Source organism: Pan troglodytes, chromosome 19 (assembly GCF_028858775.2).
Source record: "Pan troglodytes isolate AG18354 chromosome 19, NHGRI_mPanTro3-v2.0_pri, whole genome shotgun sequence".
Taxonomy (NCBI): domain Eukaryota; kingdom Metazoa; phylum Chordata; class Mammalia; order Primates; family Hominidae; genus Pan; species Pan troglodytes.
The window spans coordinates 50,451,625-50,474,648 of NC_072417.2; the positions used below are offsets into that span (position 1 = coordinate 50,451,625).

The 23,024-nt window shown below is 53.0% G+C and overlaps 1 protein-coding gene across 5 annotated transcripts in view; it reads right to left on the reverse strand.

Annotated features, from left to right (window-relative positions):
- Positions 1 to 11,311: 11,311 nt before the first annotated feature.
- Positions 11,312 to 23,024, reverse strand: part of NT5M (5',3'-nucleotidase, mitochondrial) — a 42,674-nt gene continuing 30,961 nt past the window's right edge. For 2 of the 5 annotated variants that reach the window (XM_003953120.5, XM_054671011.2), the window contains 2 exons: positions 14,065 to 14,179; positions 11,312 to 12,170 (listed from right to left, as the gene is read on the reverse strand). In XM_003953120.5, the coding sequence (XP_003953169.1) occupies positions 12,028 to 12,170; positions 14,065 to 14,179 (258 nt within the window). In that variant the 3' untranslated portion in view covers positions 11,312 to 12,027. Of the gene's footprint in view, positions 12,171 to 13,661; positions 13,747 to 14,046; positions 14,180 to 23,024 lie in introns of all 5 variants that reach the window. The other 3 variants (XM_511310.9, XM_054671010.2, XM_063799695.1) reach the window with 2 other exon arrangements.

The window sequence follows — 23,024 nt, forward strand, 5'->3', positions numbered from 1 at the left end:
GAGTACACCTTTCTAAGTCCTCATCCTGGTGCCTTAACTCCCTTTCCTTGGGTGTCAATTCTCTCATTGAGGAGTTTGCTGCCTGTCATTCACAGGCTCATCTCTGTGTCTGAAGCTCATGGTTAGCCAATCTGCAAGCATCACAGCTCTCTCCCACAGCCTGCCCCACTCGTGGGGTAGCAGAATGCACCACCAGCCGCTACCTAATGTTCTGTGCATGGGGGCCTCCATTCTCCCTAAACACACCAGCCTTCCAGGACAGTGCCTGCCCCTTCAAGCCTTGCACTCACATTACTTCTGATGACCACTCCCTCAAAACACAGATACCTGTGTTCTCTGCTTGGTCTGGGTGTGTGTGTGTGTGTGTGTGTGTGTGTGTGTGTGGTGGTGGTGGTCAGGAAGAGGGTTGAATTCACCTGTGGCTCCTACTGAGTACCTTGAACAATCATCCCATCAGGGCCCAGGGGCCTACAGTGGCCCCAACTTTTTGCAGCAGCCAGCCCTCTCCCACCATTGGCCCCAGCCTCTTCTGCCTTTAAGGCCTTCAGCATAGTGTCTGGTCAACCAAGCGCACCAGTCTTGTTTTCAATGTGGTTGTGAATTTTAAAAACATATTTTTGTCCCCTTAGAGGATTTGGGATGATGGGGGAGGCTTCAGTGTGAGTCACCTGCTACCCCATCCCTTTCTATTCCTTGCATGCCTCTGGGCATCTTAATCTCTGCAGCCTGAGGTGCTGGGCATCAGCCCTGGAGTCAAGCTGAGCCTGGACTGCACCTTCTCAGCGTGACTTTTCACAGAATTGAAAGAGTCTAGGCCAGGCGCGGTGGCTCACACCTGTAATCCCAGCACTTTGGAAGGCCAAGGCGGGTGGATCACCTGAGGTCAGGAGTTCGAGACAAGCCTGGCTAACACAGTGAAACCTCGTCTCTACTGAAAATACAAAAAATTAGCCGGGCCTGGTGGCGGGCACCTGTAGTCCCAGCTACTCAGGAGGCTGAGGCAGGAGAATGGTGTGAACCTGGGAGGCGGAGCTTGCAATGAGCCAAGATCGTGCCACTGCACTCCAGCCTTTGCAACAGAGCGAGACTGTCTCAGAAAAAAAAGAAAGAAAGAAAGAAAGAAAGAGTCTATGTGGGCCGGGCACTGTGGCTCATGCCTGTAATCCCAGCACTTTGGGAGGCCGAGTCAGGTGGATCACCTGAGGTCAGGAGTTCAAGAACAGCCTGGCCAACATGGTGAAACCCTGTCTCTATTAAAAATACAAAAATTAGCCAGGTGTGGTGGCTCACACCTGTAGTCCCAGCTACTTGGGAGGCTGAGGCAGGAGAATCGCTTGAACTTGGGAGGGGCTGAGGTTGTGGTGAGCAGAGATGGCACCATTGCACTCCAGCCTGGGTGACAGAGTGAGACTCCGTCTCAAAAACAAAGAAAACGTCTATGTGGACCTTATTTCATCCTCACCAGGAGGATTCATGACGTGATGAAGTGTCTGGCATCTGCTCAATATATGTAGGATCCTCTCCCCATTTCTCTCTTTCCACCGCCGTAGAAAGTCAACTCCTTCCCTGGTGTCTGTTTGCAGTTAGCAGTCTAGGCAGTGAGTGCTGTTGGGGACAGAAGAGATAGACTACCCGGGGGGCTGGAGTCGTCGGGGACCTTTTGGCGGAAGGGACAGGCAGGCAGGGCCTTCAAGGAAGAACAGGCTTGAAATAAGTGGTGAGGGAAGGAAGAGATTCAGGCTGGAGGTGGGGGCAGGCGGGAAAGACAGACCAAGGTGAGGTGTGGGAATGTCAGGGAAAACCATCGTCTGCTTTGTTTAGGCAGAGGTCAGGGTCTCAAATGCCATAGGGGGCCAGGAGGTGACAAACCTGTGACCAGGGCTGGGTCTGAGGGCGGGGGGACTGAATCCTGGGGCAGGATGCTTAGTCAGGTTACTGCCCAACCAGCCCAGCCGTCTGTGCCCACCTTCAGAGGACTTGCGGTGGAGGATATAAAAGTACCCTGAAAAAATACAGTGAGCCGCCAAAGTGCTTCTGAGGGCTGCCAGCTTGCAACCTCTGGTGTGTGTGGGCGCTCAGTGCTGGCACCATGGGAGGGGCCTGCAGCAAATGGAACCTACCATGAGAACAGGGACCCATGGATGTCTTTGGGCACCTGCCTTCCTCCTAGCCAGGCCCGTGCAAAACCCCAGCCACCCCCCAGTCTGTCTCTGGGGCCTCAAATGCCCACAGCACTTTGCTCTTTTAGGTGAAGTCACAGCTCAGGTGATTCATCTTGCCCCCCGGCCAACCAAGTGGTTGAGGTCCCCAGGGCCTGCCCACAGGAGCTTCCAGAACATGCCTGGGGTCAGAAAGAGATGCTGATCATTAGGAACATCCTTATGGGACCAGAACATGGGGCAGGTCTGGTCTGGGTGGTGACTGCAGGCCCCAAGGGAGGTCCCTCCAGGGAGGCAGTGAGGACTTAAGCATCCAGAGCCGGTCCTCTGGCATCATCCAGTGGCCATTTGTGTGAACTGCAGCCCCACACCGTGAACTGCAGCCCCACACCACTGCCTGATCATTCTCCAAGGAGCCAAAACTACCAGGAGTAGCAGAAAACCAGGGTGAGAATACAAGATTTCTGCCCACAGCCTGTTTGCATCTCCTCAGCCCTGCTTCTTTCTAAATTTTAAGGAGACTGATTATTGCTGGGTTCCTTTAGGCCCCGACCTGTGAGTACAAGCCAGCCTTGCCAAATCTAATCAAGGACTTTTTTTTTTTTTGTAATTTTATCCAAATTGCCAACTGGGCAGAGACGATTCCTGAACAGGCAATTTGGCTACTATTTGTACATATTTCTACCCTTAAGAGTCATCTTGTTACAGCCCTGGCATAAACTGGCTTAGGGCCTGTAAGAGCCCAGAGGAAAAGAGTCTTTTTTGGACTGTAGCGCGTGAAGACCCAGCCTCTCCCTCTCCAAAGCCGCAGGGCACCCTCAGCCTAGCCCCCCAGGCCTGGGCAGCTCTAGATAAAGGTAACACTGCAAAAGCTGCTGCTGACACAGCCCACACTGCCTCCCTGCTGCAGGGAAGTCAGAGCCAGGGCTTGTGCAGAAAGCGCCGGTAAAGACAGGTGAGCGGCAGGTGCAAAGCCGCGGGTGAGAGGCATGCGAAGAGCCCCAGGAGCCCCGAGCGCCGGGGAGATGGGGAGGGCCAGGTCCTGAAGGGTTTTCTTCCAGTGCTAAGCTAAGGAGATCCCACTTCATCCCCAATGTGACAGGGAGCTGTGGGTGGGCTAGAGGTGCAGCCCGAGGCCCAGCTGAAACCTGCACAAAGCCCTGGCTTGGAAGCAGAGCGACTTTCCTCTTCAGGCCTCCTTAAGGTCTTGCTGGTAGCGCATGCTTGAGGTTTGTGGCTGGAGACAAGAAGGTTTCTGCTGGTCAAGGGTGAGCCCCCTACCCTGGTAGGCTGCTCACGGGTCCTCAGTCTGGCTGGCGCCCTGGGCCCATCAGACATTTGTCCACAGCAGCCCGGGGCGTAAGGGGAAGAAGAGCTGGCCCAGGAGGGCAAGAAGAGCAGGTAGGGAATGGGGCCCTTCCCCCTTCTTTCCCCACAGCTGCCTGTACCCATGCACGCCCCATCATAAGCATGCACGAGCAGTCATTTGAAGGGGGCTGTGCTGCCACCTGGTGGCCACACCAGGACAATGTCCCTGGAAGGACTCCAAGTTCCTGTGGAAGGCCCCTCTTCCCCATTTAGGACTCCCTCCCCTGAGCCCACTGCCTTGCTTTACAGATGAAGTCAGTTCCCTCAATCGAGCAGCAACATTCTGGAATAAATGTCCCTATTTCCTTGAACCCTTTCTCATGGATGCTGACCCACTCTCATTTGTCAGCAGAGGAAGTCGGCTCAGAGAACAGTCACACAGCAAGTCGATGGCAGCGCCAGGCCCTGTCCTGCAGACTCCTTTCCCTCTCTCCTCTGAAGCAAACTCTGGGGGCTGAGCTCCCACCCCAGCCTTGCTTGCTGTGTGGCTTGGGGCTTGCCAATGAGCCTCTCTGAGTCCTGGTTTCCTGGGGTTGACACCATGATGCAGGGTGTAGGAAGGGTTAAATGAGGCACAGGTGTAACAGAATCGGGTGCACATGCAAAAACTCAGATGTGCAAATAACTGTTCCCTATTAACTACAACTAATCACTTTTTTAAATTGCCAATTAAAATGAACTCACTCTTTCCATTAAAGTGGTCTTTGGTTGAACTCAGGCTCTTTTGGGGAAGCATTGAGTCTGTTCAAAGTTTCCCTGCCCTGGAGGGGCTGATGATCCCTCTGCGCTTGAGAGGGTCTCCCTCATTTCCTTCCCTGCCACGGGGACATCTGGATCCAGGAGCTGGCTTCTGCTTCAGGGCCTGGCCGTGCTGCCTTGTTTCGCCGGGTGGGCCTCCGCCCTGCCTGCTGAAGCTCCTGAAGCTCGGCGAGGGGCCTGCTCCTGAGGCCCAGCCTGGGCCCCAGGGGTGCTCTGAGCCCCTCAGGTCTGGCCGCAGCTCCCATCTGACCCCAGACTGCATGGTCCCCCGCAGCCCTCAGCCCCAGCTCACTTCGCCAAGCAGGCAGTTGCCCACCAAAGTTCTTGACCGTGGTTCCTCTACAAGCACACAGAATCCCCTGGATTTTTCCTTTCCAGGCTGAGGAAGAGCAGGGCACCTTGGGGCTCTACCTGGGGCTCACCTGCTCAACCTCTCTCATGCCATGCAGAACCAGCCTCTCACCAGCTGGGGTTTCTGTGGGATTCCTGTTCTCTTGCTCATACCCCCCAACACATACAACTACTATTGAACCAAGACAAATGGGGGTCACTTCCCAGGGCCCTGGCTCATCCTCCAACAGCGTGGCCCCTCCGAGGCTCTCCTCCCACCTAGGACCAGGGGCAGATTACAGTCTAGTGGGAACTTTCCCCAGGTCATCTCCTTCCTCCCTACCCCATGGACTTCCTGTCCTGGATGACACCTGCCCTACCTTCCCATGGGGTGGTGGGGGTCATCACTTGGCCTGATTGGCAGGAGTGCAGGGAAGAAAACTGAGGCAACAGGAGTTGTCTACAAAGTGCTGTCTCCATTGCATATGTAAGCGCCAGGCCAGTCACACGGTGGAAGATCAATTCGCTCACATCCCCTTCTCCTCACCCTCCTTGGCCCCAAGACTGACAACTGAGGCCACCTCAGTGGTTGGGCCTGCCCCTCTGGCCTCTAAGAATTGGCCTGCTCTGGCCTGACCCTTTCTGCCTGTCCTGTGGTTTTGCTGCAAGCTGAGCATCTGGCACCCACCTCGGATGGAAGCCCAGCTCCTGACCCCAGGCCCTGCTTTACCCAGGAACACCTGGGCCCCAAGAGAATGCCAGGCCAGACGACAGTGCCAGGAGGCCACAAGCACAGCCCCAGCATGGCCACCGCCTAGGGCAGCCCCAGCAGGCCTGGCCACGCAGAGATGGTTCGTGCCATCCCTAACCAGGAACAACTCCAGAGGGTGGTTCTGTGGCTGTGAAATGTGCTGATCACAGTGGCGGGACACAGTAAGCACTAAGGAAACAGCTATTGTCGGATTAATGCTTGATGGGGTCCCAACAAATGGGGAATCCTGACCCAGAAAACTAAAGAAACCCCATGGTCTTTCTGCCTTCAAGCCCGAGGCCAGCCTGGAGGGCTCCAGTCCGCACCACTTCGTGTGTGTGTGTGTGTGTATGGTGCACACACATGTGCCCCCTTCATCTCTGCCTCGTCATCCTCATCCCGGCTGCCATCCTTTGAGCCGCATCTATATGCCGGACACTCAGAGAGAGATGCCCTTAAAATGTCCATTTTGCAATTTAAAAAAACACCCCCACTAAAGCTCAGGTGAAGAAGCAGAGCATAGAGGTCTGCGGGGGGGTTGGGAAGGGAGTTGGGGGGGCAGCCACCCTTCCTCTGCCCTGGGCTGCGGCTCCTGCCGCCGAGCTTCCCTGCCTGGCTGGGCTGCCCCAGGCCTCCCTCCCTCCCCAGCCTTTGGGCCCCTCGTGAATGAGGACATATTTTACAGAGTCATGTGACCCCCCCGCCCCGTGACCACCCAGCGGCCCATGTAAGAAGACCACGTGATGGAACCCGAGGGCTGAAAAGTGCCATTAGTGCCACCCCAGGTTGCACGGGACGCAGAGCAGGCCCTGCCGCAGTACTCGCCACACAGCAGCCTCTGTCGCCTGCGGCAAACAGGCCACATCCCCAGCCCATCTGTGCATTGGAGGGTTTAGACCCAAATGCTGGAAGTAAACTTAATCTGGTGAGACTGCTCCCACGCCTGTCCTCCAGGGCACTGGCCATAGCCCCTCCAACATGAGTCATCGCCAGCCTGGGGCCGGCTGTTATTGACCTGGATGTCCTGGTGCGAAGCCTGTTCTGCTTATGGTGACTTCAGACCAGGCCACCCGCCCCCTGAGCCCGCTGTGAGGCGTCACTGCACTTGTCACAGGCTCTGCTGCCAGGTTTGCCGCCACCACCACCCCTCGCTATTTCTGGGCCCTTTCTACGACATCATCTGCAACCACTGTGGGCCACAGCTCAGCTGCTCGCTTGGAGCATGGGCATGGTGTGCCAGCTGCTCTGCCCTCCAGGGAGCGTCCACAGGCCGGGAAGCAGAAGCGGACAGTGCAGTGAGAGAGCAGGAAGGACGAGAAAGCCTGGTCAGACTGTGTGACCCCCTGGGGGTGAGCATGCCCTGGGCCTCCCAGGCCAATGAGCTTTGCGCACGTGCACATGGGTGGGTTTGAGCTGTGTTTCTGACACATGCAAGTGGAAGTCTGGAACCTGGAAGGGGGCCGAGGTGGCGGGGGGCAGGGTGGGCAGCGAGGACCCCACCCAAGCTGGGTAGGGGCTGCAGTGGGGAAGCAGCCAGGGACTTGGGCCAATTGCCCACTGAGGCTAAAGCTGAAGGGACCCAGCACAAGAACGTCTCGTGCTGGGACACGCTGGCCCACATGCCACCTGCTAAGGCTCATTAAGGGGTTGCCCTCCGCCGGGGCGGGCTGCCCAAGTGCAGCAGAGACCGGCTCCCCACAGCACAGGTGCAAATGGACTGATGAGGGATCCCCAGCGACACATGTGCCCTGGGAAGTGTGTGGTCTGAAGTCCTCACATCCCTCGGAGCCTGGAAGGGGCTGACAGGACAGAGGCTCAGCAACGCTGGCCAAGGAATCTGTCCTTCCTAGGCATGGGACACCCCGCTCAGTGTGGGGGTCCCCATCAGCAGCTTGCGCAGCCCCTGGGCCCTCTGGGGTGGAGACGGGTAGAGGGCCCAGCCAGAAGGGCTCTGCCACATCGTCCTTCACAAAAACGTCTGAGGAAAAGGCCACGTGGACAAAAGGAGGGCCTCCTGAGAAACACTGAGCAAGGCTGACCCAGGTCGAACGCCGCACGGCCTCGGGAACGTCACTGCACCTCCCGAGCCTGCCTCCTCCCCCCACAGGTGGGAATGGCACTGCCGTGGACTGGAGAAGGATCAGAAGCTTTCCTCACATGCATGGCCTCATCTGGCCTGACGACCCCACGGGGTGAGGACTCACAGCCTACATGTGTCAAGAAGAGCTGGCCTAGGGTGGGGAACCTGGGCCACTGAGCCCTGGACAGGCCCGGGCTGCTCTCCCGCTGGGCTCAGGCACTCGAGGAGTCCATGCGGGAGATAACAAGGGTCCCTCAGAAGGTGACCTGTGCTCAGCCCACCCCTGGTCAGAACCCCAGGCTCGGGGAACCACAAACCCCAGAGAGGTCTGAGGGCCAGGAGCAGTGTCCCCATCCTCAGCAGGGTCCCCAGGGTGGGGGCGAGGCCAGGCAGCAGTGGCCCCTTACCGAGGACAGATGGACACCCTGCACGGACAGGGATGAAGGGCCAAGGGTGAGCAGCATGGGGACAACGACAAGGCCCCCCTGCTAGAGGCCCCCCTGCTGGAGGCCCCGCTGCTGAAGAGCAGATAGGGGAGTCAGATTCCTCCACCCTCTGGCAGGACAGAGAAACAGGGGCACATTCCCCACATACCTGAGCGTGCGGAAACGATTCCTACATGCTCCACAAACCTGCTTTCCCAGCACCCTCTCCACCTGGGGGATGTCACCCCTTCCAGGGGCTCTGGTCCTAGAGCTCTGAATCTTTCCAATATTTTCAAATGAATCACAACTTTCACCAAGAGCTGAGTCACTGAGAGGCCAGCCTGGTGGATAAGGGAGGAATAGAGCTGACGTGCCATGGGGCAGAACCAGGCCTAGCTCTCCTAGCGGGGGTGGATCTTCTTTTCTGGGGTTCAAAAACTGGTTCTGAGGCAAAACACAAGCTTCCCAAGCTTCCAAGAAAGTGACCTTCCTTTCAATCAGAACTTTTTTGTTGTTGAGATGGAATTTTCTCTGCCACCCAAGCTAGAGTGCAGTGGCGCGATCTTGGCTCACTGCAACCTCTGCCTCCTGGGTTCAAGTGATTCTCCTGCCTCAGCCTCTCGAGTAGCTGGGATTACAGGCGCCCGCCACCACGCCCAGCTAATTTTTGCATTTTTAGTAGAGACAGGGTTTCACCATGTTGGCCAGGCTGCTCTTGAACTCCTGGCCTCAACTGATTCATCTGCCTCAGCCTCCTAAAGTTTTGGGATTACAGGCGTGAGCCACTGCGCCTAGCCTCAATCAGGAGACTGTTGACACGATCATGAATTTGGGGTCTCAGCCAAGGTCAGTGCAATGGGGACGGCAGCAGCCGGCTGAGCATCCAGGTGCAGACGGCACCTCACTCATCAATGCCTGCTTCCCATTTCCACCTCAGCAAGCTCCCCCAAGCCCTGGGTTTCTGCAGGGCGCCTCAGCCAGGGGCTGGCCCCTTCTTCCACATAGGAGACCGTGCTGGGACCTGAGGCCCCCGGGGGCTCCTCCTGCTGCTCCACAGTGCCTCGGCAGCCCCAGTCACCCCTCGAAGTGCTTGTTAACGTCACAGCAAGTTGCTTTGAGACCGTCGGGTGGGGTCATGTTCTGAAACATTTTTGCCCCTGCAATTATTTTTTCTTCTTTAAATAAATTATGTGGCTGAAGCAGCTGCCCACCTCGGGGTGAGTGATTGATAACAGCAGAGAACAAATGCGGCAATTTGGAGCATGGAGTTCCTAAACTGACCTTTAAAACTGATGGCAATTATCAGTCTAAAAGGTTTCGGAACAGTCCGTCTCCTGAAGGATTCAGAGCATGTTACTCTTGCGGACGCTTGGTTAGGAGCTGACGGAGACTGCCCAGCCCTGCCCTGCCCTAGACTCAACAAAGATTCCCTGGTTGGTGTAAGAGGCAGGAGGGAATGTCCCCCAGTGGTACCCCACCAGGCCCTGCTCCCCTCTTTGTGGACAGAAGGCCTCAGGGCCCCTCCACAGCTCCCTCGGGGTCCATGAACACCGCTCTCAGCAACCCGACCCACACCCCTGCACCAAGTCAGCCCCCAGGCCCGGGGCTCTCCCTGGGCAGGAGGAGGGAGGGAGAAACCAGGATGTGGCTGAGAAAATCTGGACAGGATTGAGTTTCTGTCATCAGAAGGACCCCCAGGATGGAAACAAGCCAAGTTGTTTTCTGCACCCCAAGCTATAGTCACAATGTTTTCAGGGTGTGGCTGGCCCCAGGAGAGTCTCTGTGACTCGAGTCTTCTGATGGGGCAGTCCCTCTCAGGACGGAGGGCGTGGAGCAGGTGGACAGGCCCTGCTGGGGACAAGAAAGGAGTTGCACATCACACATTCTCCTGGCCCTTCATGAGGAGGGACTTTCAGGGCCCCACAGGTGAGACCAGACAGCAGGAAGAGGCAGAGGGACTCAGGAGCAGCTGGGCAGCCAGCACCCCAGGGTCAGACTTCCCTCCAGAGCCATGTGGCAAGACAGCCAGGACTCTTCCAACCACCACCCTGCCTGGACCAGATGGTTTCAGATCATGTGATGCAACCCCAAATATATTCCTGGTTCAGCCTCTCCCCTTCACCCCAAAGAAAAATGTCAGTTCAGCGGGTAGGGGGGTGGGGGTGCCGTGGAGATCTGCCTTTGGCCAAGCCTAGAGTTCTTCCTCCCTAAGCTGGGGTGATGGAGCCTGGAGGAGTCCTCCCTCCCTAAGGTGGGTGATGGAAGGTGGGTGATGGAGCCTGGAGGAGTCCTCCCTCCCTAAGGTGGGTGATGGAAGGTGGGTGATGGAGCCTGGAGGAGTCCTCCCTCCCTAAGGTGGGTGATGGAAGGTGGGTGATGGAGCCTGGAGGAGTCCTCCCTCCCTAAGGTGGGTGATGGAGCCTGGAGGGATCCTCCCTCCCTAAGCTGGGGTGATGGAGCCTGGAGGGGTCCTCCCTCCCTAAGCTGGGGTGATGGAGCCTGGAGGGGTCCTTCCTCCCTCAGCTGGGGTGATGGAGCCTGGAGGGGTCCTCCCTCCCTAAGCTGGGGTGATGGAGCCTGGAGGGGTCCTCCCTCCCTAAGGTGGGTGATGGAGCCTGGAGGGGTCCTCCCTCCCTAAGCTGGGGTGATGGAGCCTGGAGGGGTCCTCCCTCCCTAAGCTGGGGTGATGGAGCCTGGAGGGCTCCTCCCTCCCTAAGGTGGGTGATGGAGCCCAAGCTCCTGAGACTATAAGAACAGGAACATCAAAAAGCTCAGCCAACCTTGGGCCATGGGTGCCTTCCCCTTGTCTTCTCTCCTATCTGACCCTGCCTCCAGGGCAGCCCAAAGCATCTCTGTCATATAAGGCAGAGAGGCCTGCCAGGAGGGCCCCAGAGCTGGGGTGAATTAGGGGCATGGGCAACCCATGTTCCCTTCAAGGGCCATGATGGGAGAGCAGCCAGAGCAGTAAGGGGAAGGGCATAAGGACAAGAAAGTGGTCCCAAAACCTCTCCAAAGGGTAGTGGGGAGGTGGCTGGTTCAAGCTGTCACTTCCCAGCGGGTCAAAAGGAACAGAAGCTGAGACTCTGGAACACCAGCCTTCCCCACAGGGCTCCTGCGATCCCATAGAAACTTGGCCTTGGGAGAAGAGCAGAGGACGGGGGGACAGGGGACCCTGCTCTGAAGCACTGGGGCAGGTGCGGGAAGGAGGCACTTGAGAGAGCAACCGAGTGTCTGGAGCCCATCTCCTAAACCTCACCAATGAGAGTGGCTGGGTGGCCCGAGGAGACCACCACTAGGACCCACCCTGCGAGGCATGGGCTGAAGTCATGCCTTCCTCCACCTGTCTTCAATGCAGTGGAACTGCCCAGACACTTACAAGACCTGAAGCTGGGTCCCCAGTGGGGGCAGACGCTAGAGGATCTTAGGGCAGGCCACAGCCTTGAGCTACACACATGAACAGCATTTATTTTTCATGCACTCAACACATGTTCAAGCCTACGGACTCTCTGCTGGGCCCTGAGCGGGGCCCTGGGAACAGAGGTGTGAGAAACCTCTAAGCTGGTCGAGGCCAGAGCCAGTATCGTCCCCCAGCACAGAGCCTGGTGGCCGCTGTCACCTAGTGAGTGTTTGCTGAATACACAGAAGGTCATGTGGGGTGAGCAGGTTGGGCAGGGCAGCTGGAATAAGGGGTGCTATGGCTGAGACCATGAGGGGCTTGTCCCCACCTGGAAGCACCTCAGTCGCCGGGTTCCTGGTCCTCCTTGCTGATGGCTGCAGACTCTGGGAACAGGGAACCCCCTTCTGCCTCAGAGAACTTGCCTAGGGAGTGGAGACGGCCACCAGCCCCCTGAACAGTGGCCTCAACTCCTCCCTGTCCTGAGCCCCTGGGCTTCTGGCAGCTTGGAGCCTGCTGCCTGAGGTCAGGCTGAATGGCCTGGGACCACGTGTCTATGTCCAAGCGCCCAGAGGGCCCAGCCCTGCCCCGTGATCAGGTTAAGGCCTGGCAGGGCTGGGGAAGGGAAGGGACATGCAGCAGGAGGTCATGGGGCCCAGGAGTCTAGGAGGGACTCCCAGACCAGCATACTGGCCCCACAGGCCCCGAGCTGGAAGCCCTGAGGTCAGAGCCCCACAGAGGAGCCCGAAGCACAGTCCAGCTCAGCAGGGCCGCTTGCTGTCCAGAATGGCCTTCCAGTCGTCCGCCCACGAGTGCAGCCTGCGGCGGGGGGGCTGCAGCTGCAGGTGCTGGTTGTGGCAGGCGGTGAAGAGGACATGCTCCCAGCTGGGGGTTGGCTCGGCCCCTGTGGGTGGGAAAGCGGCATTCAGCTCAGCAGTGGAGACCTGGAGCGCAGCCGCCTAGGGTGGAAATCTGGGTATCCAGGCAGGCATCTGGCCTTGCCAAAACTTGTTTCCTCTGTAAAGTGGTGACTGCACGCACACCCGCCTTCGCAGCGGGTGTGAGGATGGCACGAGATGCGGCAAGGAGGCCCTCAGCACGCGCAGCCAGTGCTCAGTCAACAGGGACTGACTGCGGGTCACTGTCACCACCAGCACTGCCAAGAGACATGTGCCCCGCCTCCTGATGGCTTACACCACATGGTGTTCCCCTGACTTCCCTCTCCATGCCCCGCCATCCTGATGGCTTACACCACACGGTGCTCCCCCAACTTCCCTCTCCGTGCCCCACCATCCTGATGGCCTGGTGTGGGAAGGCCGGGTGGCACCAGCTCTGCAGCTCACCAGCCGCTGATCACAGGCCCCTGCAGCCTCTCCAGGCCTCAATCCCTCGTGTCCACACTGGTGCTGCTGGTGACGCCACCCCTTTGGGTTATACACCCGCCCCCAACAACCTGTGGCTGGAGATGGAGGCCAAGCCAGCCTTTGGGCCCTCAAGGTCACGGCCCCCCACAGACCACTGTCTGCCCTGACTCTGGCGGGAACCCACGAGGCTGGGGAGGGTGGGGTGGGGCGGGTACACTCGTGGAGTCCACCCTCTGGACACAGTGATGGAGGTGGGCATGTTTCCCAAGCCAGTTCTAAAACAATCAGGGAAAAAATAGAATGTATATTCCCACTGGGGTGTCCAAAAGACTCGACCTGAAACTACTGACGGCTACCAGGAGGAGGATGTCGAAAACCAGGCCAGGGCAGAGCCAAGAGGCAAAGAAACAACACTCACAGGCAGTTTCAACGCCTAGATTCGGCCAGCCGAAGCCCTCCTCACCCCTCTTTCCAGTTAGGTAAACCAAAAAACTTCCCCTCTCCTGTGCTGTGTTGTATTTTGTTTTGTTTTCTGGAGACAGGGTCTTACTCTGTCACCCAGACTGGAATGCAGTGGTGCAATCACAGCTCACTGCAGCCTCCACCTCCCCAGCTCAGGTGATTTTCCCACCTCAGCCTCCAGAGTAGCAGGGACCACAGGCATGCGCCACAATGACCAGCTAATTTTTTTGTGGTTTTTTTTTTTTTTTGTAGAGACAGGGAGTCTCACCATGTTGCCCAGGCTGGTCTCCAACTCCTAGGCTCAAACATCCTTCCACTTCAGCCCCTGAAGTAGCTGGGACTACAGGCATGCACCACCATGCCCAGATAATTTTTGTATTTTTTGTAGAGAGAGTCTCGCTATGTTGGCCAGGCTGGTTTCACACTCCTGGGCTCAAGCCATCCACCCACATCAGCCTCCCAAATTACAGGCGTGAGTCGCCACGCCCATCTCCCTCTCCTTTCTACGGCAGTTCAAGGTTGACTGGCTTGTTTGGTTTTTGGGAGGGGGGTCTTCTGTCCCAACCCACCTTCCCTGCAGGAGCTCTGCTCTGCCCTCCTGTCATTCATTGCATCAGTTCACATTGCTTTTGGGGGAAAAAATGGGTTTTGTTGCTAAAAACAAACATTGGAAACCAGAGTTGAGTCCCCATGTTACATGAGGAAGACAAGGCTTTGAAGCTGAAGGGACTTCCCCAAGGCCACCCCTCAAGCTAACCCTAGAGCTGGCACCCACTCCTCCCAGCTCCCAAGAGCACCAGGCCACAGCCCATACAGAGGGGGCCTTGTCTTCCCGAAGGGGAGGGGCTCAGTGCCTGGCAAACAGCTGGTGACTAAGTGGGGCAGGAAGCAACTGAGTGCTCACTGCCCAGGAGAAGGGGGCCAAGGCTGGGGCCCTCCCCACGTGCTCCTCACCTGTCGCAGGCCACTTGCCTGTGATGTCCGGCCGGTCGTCTATGAGAAGGTCAGCAGAGACCACGGTCTTGTCTCTGGTCAGCACAATCTGCTCCAGAAAGTCAGGGCCAAAGTACTTCTCCACCCAGGCATACTGGACGCAAACAGACAAGGGCAGGTGGTGAGAAGAAAGTGACATCAGACCTGGGAGCCGACCAAGAGCCGAAGGCAGGGGTCAGCCTAGACCTTAGCTAACAGGCAGGGAGGGACAGAGGCCTGACACCAAGGCCCAGCGCCAGGCAGTCAGTGCTGGGAGGGAGTCCAGCCCAGGACGCCAGCACTCAGGGAGCGCACATGGCTGGTCCACACCCCAGTAGCTAGAAAGCAGCAGAGTCACGACAAACCCAGCCCTGTCCCCTCTTCACACCCAGCGAACACTGTACAGCATAACCCAAACACAGGGAGCAGAGGGCGGCCGTGTGTGCCACCCCTGCCACCTGCTGGGCCACTGCCACCTCCTGCCCCACATGCATGTGGGCAGTGCGTACTGTTAGGCACTGAAGAAAGAAAACCAAGACAAAAAGCAGTTCCTACCCTCAGGGAGCTTACAACTGAGGAGACAGCGGTCAAGGCCCTCTTAAACGATGGTTACATAACACCTGGCACAGGCCTACAAAGAAGCCACAGGCTGCCCAAGGAAGGCTTTCTTCAGGACAGGCAAGCTGACCACAGGGGCACCCCTAGCACACAGCGCATTCCAGGCGCTAACGGACATGGGGCAGGGTGTGTCTGGGCCGATGGATAGCAAACTGGGGTGCTGGTGCTCCCCGGGGGGCAGGGAGCAGACCGGGGCCTGGCAAGCCACCGGCATCCTCTCGCCACTGGTGGGCTCTCGGCATCCTTTCCCTTTGCCTCGATTCCCTGGGGAAACTGACTTTTTCCTATAGGGTAGCAGGTCCTGGCTGCTCTCACCACCCCAGTGCAGCCAGGGGTGGGCGCAGCCTAAGCACGGCACCTGCTCTGGCCCATGGGCCCCAGGCACCCTAACTGAGCCCTGCCCAGCTCCAGGCTGTCTCTACAGCCATCCAGATTCCAACACCCTTGTTGATTTCTGACATTGGCAACAACCCTTAACTCACAGACCCTGTTACAACTACAGAGGTTAACCAGCAGCAGATTTTAAGCAGAGGAGGGGCAGGACTGGATGCACTTTTTCCCAAAGCTCCTCTGGTTCCTGCATAAACAAACAGAAACACTGAGTGGCCCAGGCTGCGCAGGGAGCTCAGGGCTCTGCCACCCTGGGGCAGAGCCGGGCAGGTCCTTGCCCTCCCAGGGACTCCGTTTTTCCCTGTGTATGACAAGGGAATGGGACATGGGTGCCTTAGGGTGGCTTTCTTCCAGTTGGAGGTCGCTTCAGGAGTCCCACTTCACAAAGGCAGACACCGCATGACCCTCTGCAACCGGCCAGCACACGGGACATGGGAAAAGGGCCGGATCTGCAGAGCAGACCAGCCCTACCGCTGTCCCAGCGCCACCTTTCCCTGTGGCCACCTCGCTTGCCACGCCCACCCACAACAACCTCCTCTCACTGCTTGACTGTATTATGCTTTTTCCTGCTCAGAGCCTCACATGTGCCATTTCCTCTGACTGGAACATTCCTTCATGGACACGTGTGTGCACACACACATGCACACACACACACATATGCACAGGGCCCTTCTCCTAGCCCAGTGAGCACCTATCCTTCTAAAGCTGCCACCTCCTAAGCCTTCCCTGAGCTCTCCCAGTCTAATTGTCCTTCCTAGCAATGTCACAGTCGGAGCTACACATCTCTATAACTTACTTCACATCTTCCCCACAGGACTGTAAATCGCTGGTGCAGGCTGGATGGGGGGCAAGGGCCTGGGGCTAATGTTTTTAGCAGGCCCACTCCACAGGCATGCAGTGTCCGTCATCGTATCTAAGCCTCACGGCAACATTCCAAGTAGCCAGACTTTCCTTACTTGTGTAGTAGTTTAGCCAATATTGCATGAGGTACAGTTCCAGGAACCAGAGAGACGATGGTCAACAGGAGACCCATGGAGTGCACATAGCAGGAGGAGGCACACAGGCCACAGACAACGCTAGCCAGGGGGCAAGGGCTCTGCAGTCAGCACAGAGCTCCAGCCTCACACAGAGGCCTCACTGCAAAGGCAGCATCTTCTCTGGACCCGACTGACAAGGCGGCTGGCTCTCCACAGGTCGGCAAGAACATTCCAGGCAGAGGGAAAAACAAACACTGATGTTCCAAGGCAGGCCGGTGCTCAGGTGTTTGAGGAATGGGGAAAACCCTGGAGTGTGGCTGGAACATGGAAAATCTGGGAGTGTGGGAAGAGAAGGGTCAGGTTTTGTTTTTTTAATTTCCACTGCATTGTGACCAATGCTTTTGTAAGATATGAAATCAAATAATGTGCCTGAACACTGCATCAGACAAACTGCCACGAACGTTTCCAATCACACACACCCAGTTTCCGTGTTTCATCTCGGACCAGCGCCACTCTGCAGACAAAATACGGAGCTGCTCTGCAGAAAGGGTTTGCGTGGGAAAATGATGTGCCACGATAGTGGTGACGAGATCCCGTACAGATGAAGAAATGGAGGCTCAGAGAGGGTCTGTGACTTATCAGGGGTCACATAAACGGCAAAACAAAGTGGGCTGTTTGTATTGAGTTGTGAGAGTAGTTAATGTATTCTAGAAACCAGTCCTTTATCAGACAATGCATTTTGCAAATATTTTTTCATGATCTGTGATTTGTCTTTTCATTTTCTGAACAGTGCCTTTTGAAGAGCAGAAGTTTTATACTTTTAGCTTTTATATGTATATATGTATTTATATGTATTTAACCCATTTGGGGTTAATTTTTTTTTTTTTTTTTTTTTTTTTTTTTTTGAGACAGAGTCTTGCTGTCGCCCAGGCTGGAGTGCAATGGCACAATCTCGGCTCACTGCAAGCTCCACCTCCCAGGTTCAAGTGATTCTCCTGCCTCAGCTTCCCAAGTAGCTGGGATCACAGGCGCCTGCCACCATGCCTGGCTAAGTTCTTTGTATTTTTAGTAGAAACGGGGTTTCACCACGTTGGCCAGGCTGATCTCAAACTCCTGACCTTGTGATCCGCCCACCGTGGCCTCCCAAAGTGCTGGGATTACAGGCGTGACCCACTGCACCCAGCCAGGGTTAAATTTTATATATGGTAAGAGGTAAAAATAGAAGAGGGCATGGGGATCCCCCTGAGCCTCCTGGAGCCCAGCCATGAGCACTTATGTGGCCACTGCGCATAGATACCACCAGCTTCTCACGTGAGTATCTCTATCCCTCAGCAGGTTGTCTGGTCCCTGTGTGGTGACACAGGGATGAGGACAGCATCTACCTCGTGAGTGCCTTTGGGGATTTAGTGGAAAATTATGCATCAGAGTCTCAGTACTGCACCTGGCACACAGAAAGTCTTCAGAAAAAGGATTCTACCTTTTTGTCTTACCCTCAAAATTAGGCCCTAAGTCTGGTTCTGATATATACGAGCTGGGGACCTTGGGCAAGCCAGTGACTTCCACTGTGAGGTCAGTTTCCTCACAGTGTTGCTGGTATGATCAAATAAAAAACTGTGAGGACACCTGAGTAATGCCTGATACAGACGTACTAAATAAATGTAATTATTATAACTAGACTTTCATAGCCCCAAATCATCTACATAAAGCAACTAGAACTATTAATTTGGCAAACTAACAGGATACAAGGTCAATATAAAAAAATCACGTATTTTTGGAATAAAACCAGAAATCAATAACGAGGAATTTTGGAAACTATACAAACACAGAGACATTAAACAACATGCTCCTGAATGAAGTCGGTCAATGAAGAAATGAAGGAAATTGAAAAATTTATTGAAACACATGATAATAGAAGCACAACATACCAAAACCTATGGGATGCAGCAAAAGCAGTACTAAGAGGGAAGTTTATAGCTATAAGTGCCACATCAAAAAAGAAGAAAATGCTTTTGTGGGGGCCTGAATTTAAAAAAAATTAAAAAAGAAGAAGAAAAACTTCAAGTAAACAACTTAATGATGCATCCTAAAGAAACAGAAAAACAAGAGCAGGCCGGGCGCGGTGGCTCACACCTGTAATCCCAGCACTTTGAGAGGCCAAGGCGGGCAGATCACAAGGTCAGGAGATCAAGACCAGCCTGGCCAGCATGGTGAAACCCCATCTCTACTAAAAAAACAAAAATAAGCTGGGCATGGTGGCACCTACCTGTAGTCCCAGCTACTCGAGAGGCTAAGGCAGGAGAATCGCTTGAACCCAGGAGGCAGAGGTTGCAGTGAGCCGAGATTGTGCCACTGCACTCCAGCCTGGGCGACAGAGCAAGGCTCCATCTCAAAATTAAAAAAAAAAAGAAAAGAAAGGAAAGAAAAGAAATAACAAAGATCAGAGCAGAAATAAATGAATATGAAATAAAAAAATACAAAAGATTGGTTTTGTGAAAAGAAGCAAAAAGTTGGCTTTTTGGAAAGGTAAACAAAATGACAAACCTTTAGCCAGACTAAGAAAAAAAGAGAGAAGACCCAAATAAATAAAATCAGAGATGACAAAGGAAACACTACAACTGATATTACAGAAATTTAAAGGATCATCGGTGGCTACTATGGGCAACTACATGCCAATACATTAGAAAATCTAGAGGAAATGGACAAATTCCCAGACACAGGCAATCTACCAAGATTGAACCATGAAGAAATTCAAAACAAACAGACCAATAACAAGTAACAACAACTGAAGCCATAATAAAAAGTCTCCCAGCAAAGAAAAGGCCGGGACCCAATAGCTTCACTGCTGAATTCTACCAAACACTTAAATAACTAATACCAATCCTACTTAAACTATTCAGAAATATACAGAAGGAAGGAATACTTCCAAACTCATTCTATGAAGCCAGTATCACCGTGATACCAAAACCAGACAAAAACACATTGAAAAAAAGAAAACTATAGGCCAATATCACTGATAAATATTGATTCCTAAAATCCTCAACAAAAGATTAGCAAATCGAATTCAACAACACATTAAAAAGATCATCCAGCATGACCAAGTGGGACTTATCCCAGGGATTCCAGGATAGTTCAGCAAATGCAAATCAATTAATGTGATATATCATATCAACAGAATGAAGGACAAAAAACATATGATTATTTCAATTGGTGCTGAAAAGGTATTTGATAAAATTCAATATCCTTTCATGATAAAAACCCTCAAAAAACTGGGTATGGAAGGAACATACCTCAACATAATAAAAGCCATATATGACAGACCTATATATGGCTAGTATCATACTGAATGGGGAAAAACTGAAAGCCTTTCCTCTAAGACCAGGAACATGACAAGAATGCCTACTTTCACCACTGTGATTCAACATAGTACTGGAAGTCCTCGCTAGAGCAATCAGACAAGAGAAAGAAAGAAAGAGCATCCAAATTAGAAAGGAAGAAGTCAAATTATCCTTGTTTGCAGATGACATGATCTTATATTTGGAAAAACCTAAAGATTCCACCAAAAAACTACTAGAACTGATAAAGTCAGCAAAGTTGCAGGATACAAAATCTGAAAAAAACAGGAACAATCTGAAAAAAAATTAAGAAAGGAATCCCATTTAAAATAGCTACAAATAAAATAAAATACCTAAGAATTAACCCAAGTGAAAGAGCTCTACACTGTAAACTATAAAACACTGATAGAATAAATTGAAGACACAAAAAGTGGAAAGATACTCATTCCATGTCCATGGATTAGAAGAATAAATATAGTTAAAATGTTCATACTACCCAAAGCAATTTACAGATTTAATGCAATCCCTATTAAAATACCAATGACAGGCCAGGTGCGGTGGCTCACGCCTGTAATCCTAGCACTTTGGGAGGCCGAGGCGGGCAGATCACGAGGTCAGGAAATCGAGACCGTCCTGGCTAACACAGTGAAACCCCGTCTCTACTAAAAAATACAAAAAATTAGCTGGGCGTGGTGGCGGGCGCCTGTAGTCCCAGCTACTTGGGAGGCTGAGGCAGGAGAACGGTGTGAACCTGGGAGGTGGAGCTTGCAGTGAGCGGAGATCACGCCACTGCACTCCAGCTTGGGTGACAGAGTAAGACTCCATCTCAAAAAAAAAAAAAAAAAAAAAATACCAATGACATTCTTCACAGAAATACAAAAAAAAAAAAAAAAAAAAACCCTAACATTTACATAGAACCACAAAAATTCCAGAATAGCCAGAGCTATCCTAAGCAAAAGGAACAAAACTGGAAAAATCACATTATCTGACTTTAAATGATACTACAAAGCTACAGTAGTCCAAATGGCATGTTACTGGCATAAAAACAGACACACAGATCAGTGGGTAAGAATACAGAACCAGGCCAGGCGCAGTGGCTCATGCCTGAAATCCCAGCACTTTGAGAGGCCGAGACGGGCGGATAGCGTGAGGTCAGGAGTTCAAGACCAGCCTGGCTAACATGGTGAAACCCCATCTCTACTAAAAATACAAAAATTAGCTGGGCGTGGTGGCACATGCCTGTAGTCCCAGCTACTCCAGAGACTGAGGCAGGAGAATCACTTGAACCCGGGAGACGGAGATTGTAGTGAGCCGAGATGGTGCCATTGCACTCCCGCCTGGGCGACAGAGTAAGACTCCGTCTCAAAAAAAAAAAAAAAAAGAACACAGAACCCACAGATAAATCCATATATCTACCTTGAACTCATTTTTGACAAAGGTGCCAAGAACATACATTGGGGAAACGACAGTCTCTTCAATAAATGGCACTGGAAAACTGGATATCCATATGCAAAAGAATGAAACTAGACCCCTATCTCTTGCCATATACAAGAACTACTAAAAGAAAACATTGGGGAAACTCTCCAGGACATTGGTCTGGACAAAGATTTCTTGAATAGTACCCCAAAAGCACAGGCAACCAAAGCAAACACGGACAAATGGGATCACATCCAGTTAAAAAGCTTCTGCACAGCAAAGGATACAGTCAACAAAGTGAAGAGACAACCCACAGAATGGAAGAAAGTATTTGCAAACTATCCATCTGACAAGGGATTAATAACCAGAATATATAAGGAGCTCAAACAACTCTATAGAAAAAAATCTAATAATCTGATTTTAAAATGGGCAAAAGATCTAAATAGACATTTCTCAAAAGAAGACATATGGTGGCTGCGTGTGATGGCTCACACCTATAATCCCAGCACTTTGGGAGGCTGACGTGGGCAGGAGTTCAAGACCAGCCTGGGCTACATAGTAAGACCCCGTCTCTACAAGAAATACAAAAATTAGCCAGGCATGGTGGCACACGCTTGTAGTCTCAGCTACTTGGGAGGCTAAGGTGGGAGGATTGATTGAGCCTGGGAAGTCAAGGCTGCAGTGAGCCATGATTAAACCACTTGTACACCAGTCTGAGAAACAGGGCAAAACCCAGTCTAAAGAAAAAAAAAAAATTAGGCTTGGTGGCACACACCCATAGTCCCAGCTACTCAGGAGGCTGAGGTGGAAAGATAGCTTCAGTCCAGGAGGTTGAGGCTACAGTGAGCTATTTTCACACCACTGCACTCCAGCCTGAGCTACAGAGCAAGATCCTGTCTCAACAACACAAAACAAAAGACATACAAATGACAAACAGGCATATAAAAAGGTGCTCAGTATCGCTGATCATCAGAGAAATACAAATCAAACTACAAGGGAATATCATCTCACCCCAGTCAAAACGGCTTTTATCCAAAAGTCAGGCAATAACAAATGCTGGAGAGGACAAGAAGAAAATAAAACCCTTGTACACTATTGGTAGGAATATAATGGCAGTTCCTCTGAAAATCCAGCAGTCCCACTCCTAGGTATATACCCCTAAAAAAAAAGGAAATCAGTATATGGAAAAGATACTCGCACTCCCATGTTTATTGCAGCACTATTCACAATAGCCAAAATTTGGAAGCAACCTCAGTGTACATCAACTGATGACTGGATTTTAAAAATGTGGTAAATATACACAATCAAGTACTATTCAGCCATAAAAAAGAATGAGAGCAACCCAGCACTTTGGAAGGCCGAGGAGGGTGGATCAAGAGGTCAGGAGTTCAAAACCAGCCTTACCAACATGATGAAACCCCACCTCTACTAAAAATACAAAAATTAGCCAGGTGTGGTGGTGCATGCCTGTAGTCCCAGCTACTCAGGTGGCTGAGGCAGGAGAATCACTTGAACCCGGGAGGCGGAGGTTGCAGTGAGTAGAGATCACGCCACTGCACTCAAGCCTGGGTGACAGAGAAAGACTCCGTCAAAAAAAAAAAAAAAAGAAAAGAAAAGAAAAAAGAATGAGAGCCTGTCGTTGTCAACAACATGGATGGCACTGGAGGTCATTATGTTAAGTGATATAAGCCAGGCACAGAAAGGGCTATACATGTTCTCACTTACCTATGGGAGCTAAAAATTAAAACAATTGAACTCATGGAGATAGTAGGAGGATGGTTAGTAGAGGCTGGGAAGGGGGAGTGGAGGAGTATCTAGAAGGAAAGTGAAGAGAGTTAATGGGTACAAAAAAATAGAAAGAATGAATAGGCTGGGCGCGGTGGCTCATGCCTGTAATCCCAGCACTTTGGGAGGCCAAGGCGGGTGGATCACGAGGTCAGGAGATCAAGACCATCCTGGCTAACACGGTGAAACCCCGTCTCCACTAAAAATACAAAAAATTAGCTGGGCATGGTGGCAGGCGCCTGTAGTCCCAGCCACTCAGGAGGCTGAGGCAGGAGAATGGCGTGAACCCGGGAGGCAGAGTTTGCAGTGAGCTAAGATCGCGCCACCGCACTCCAGCCTGGGTGACAGAGCGAGACTCCATCTCAAAAAAAAAAAAAAAAGAATGAATGAGACCTAGTATTTGCTAGCACAACAGGGTGACTATAATCAAAAATAATTTAAT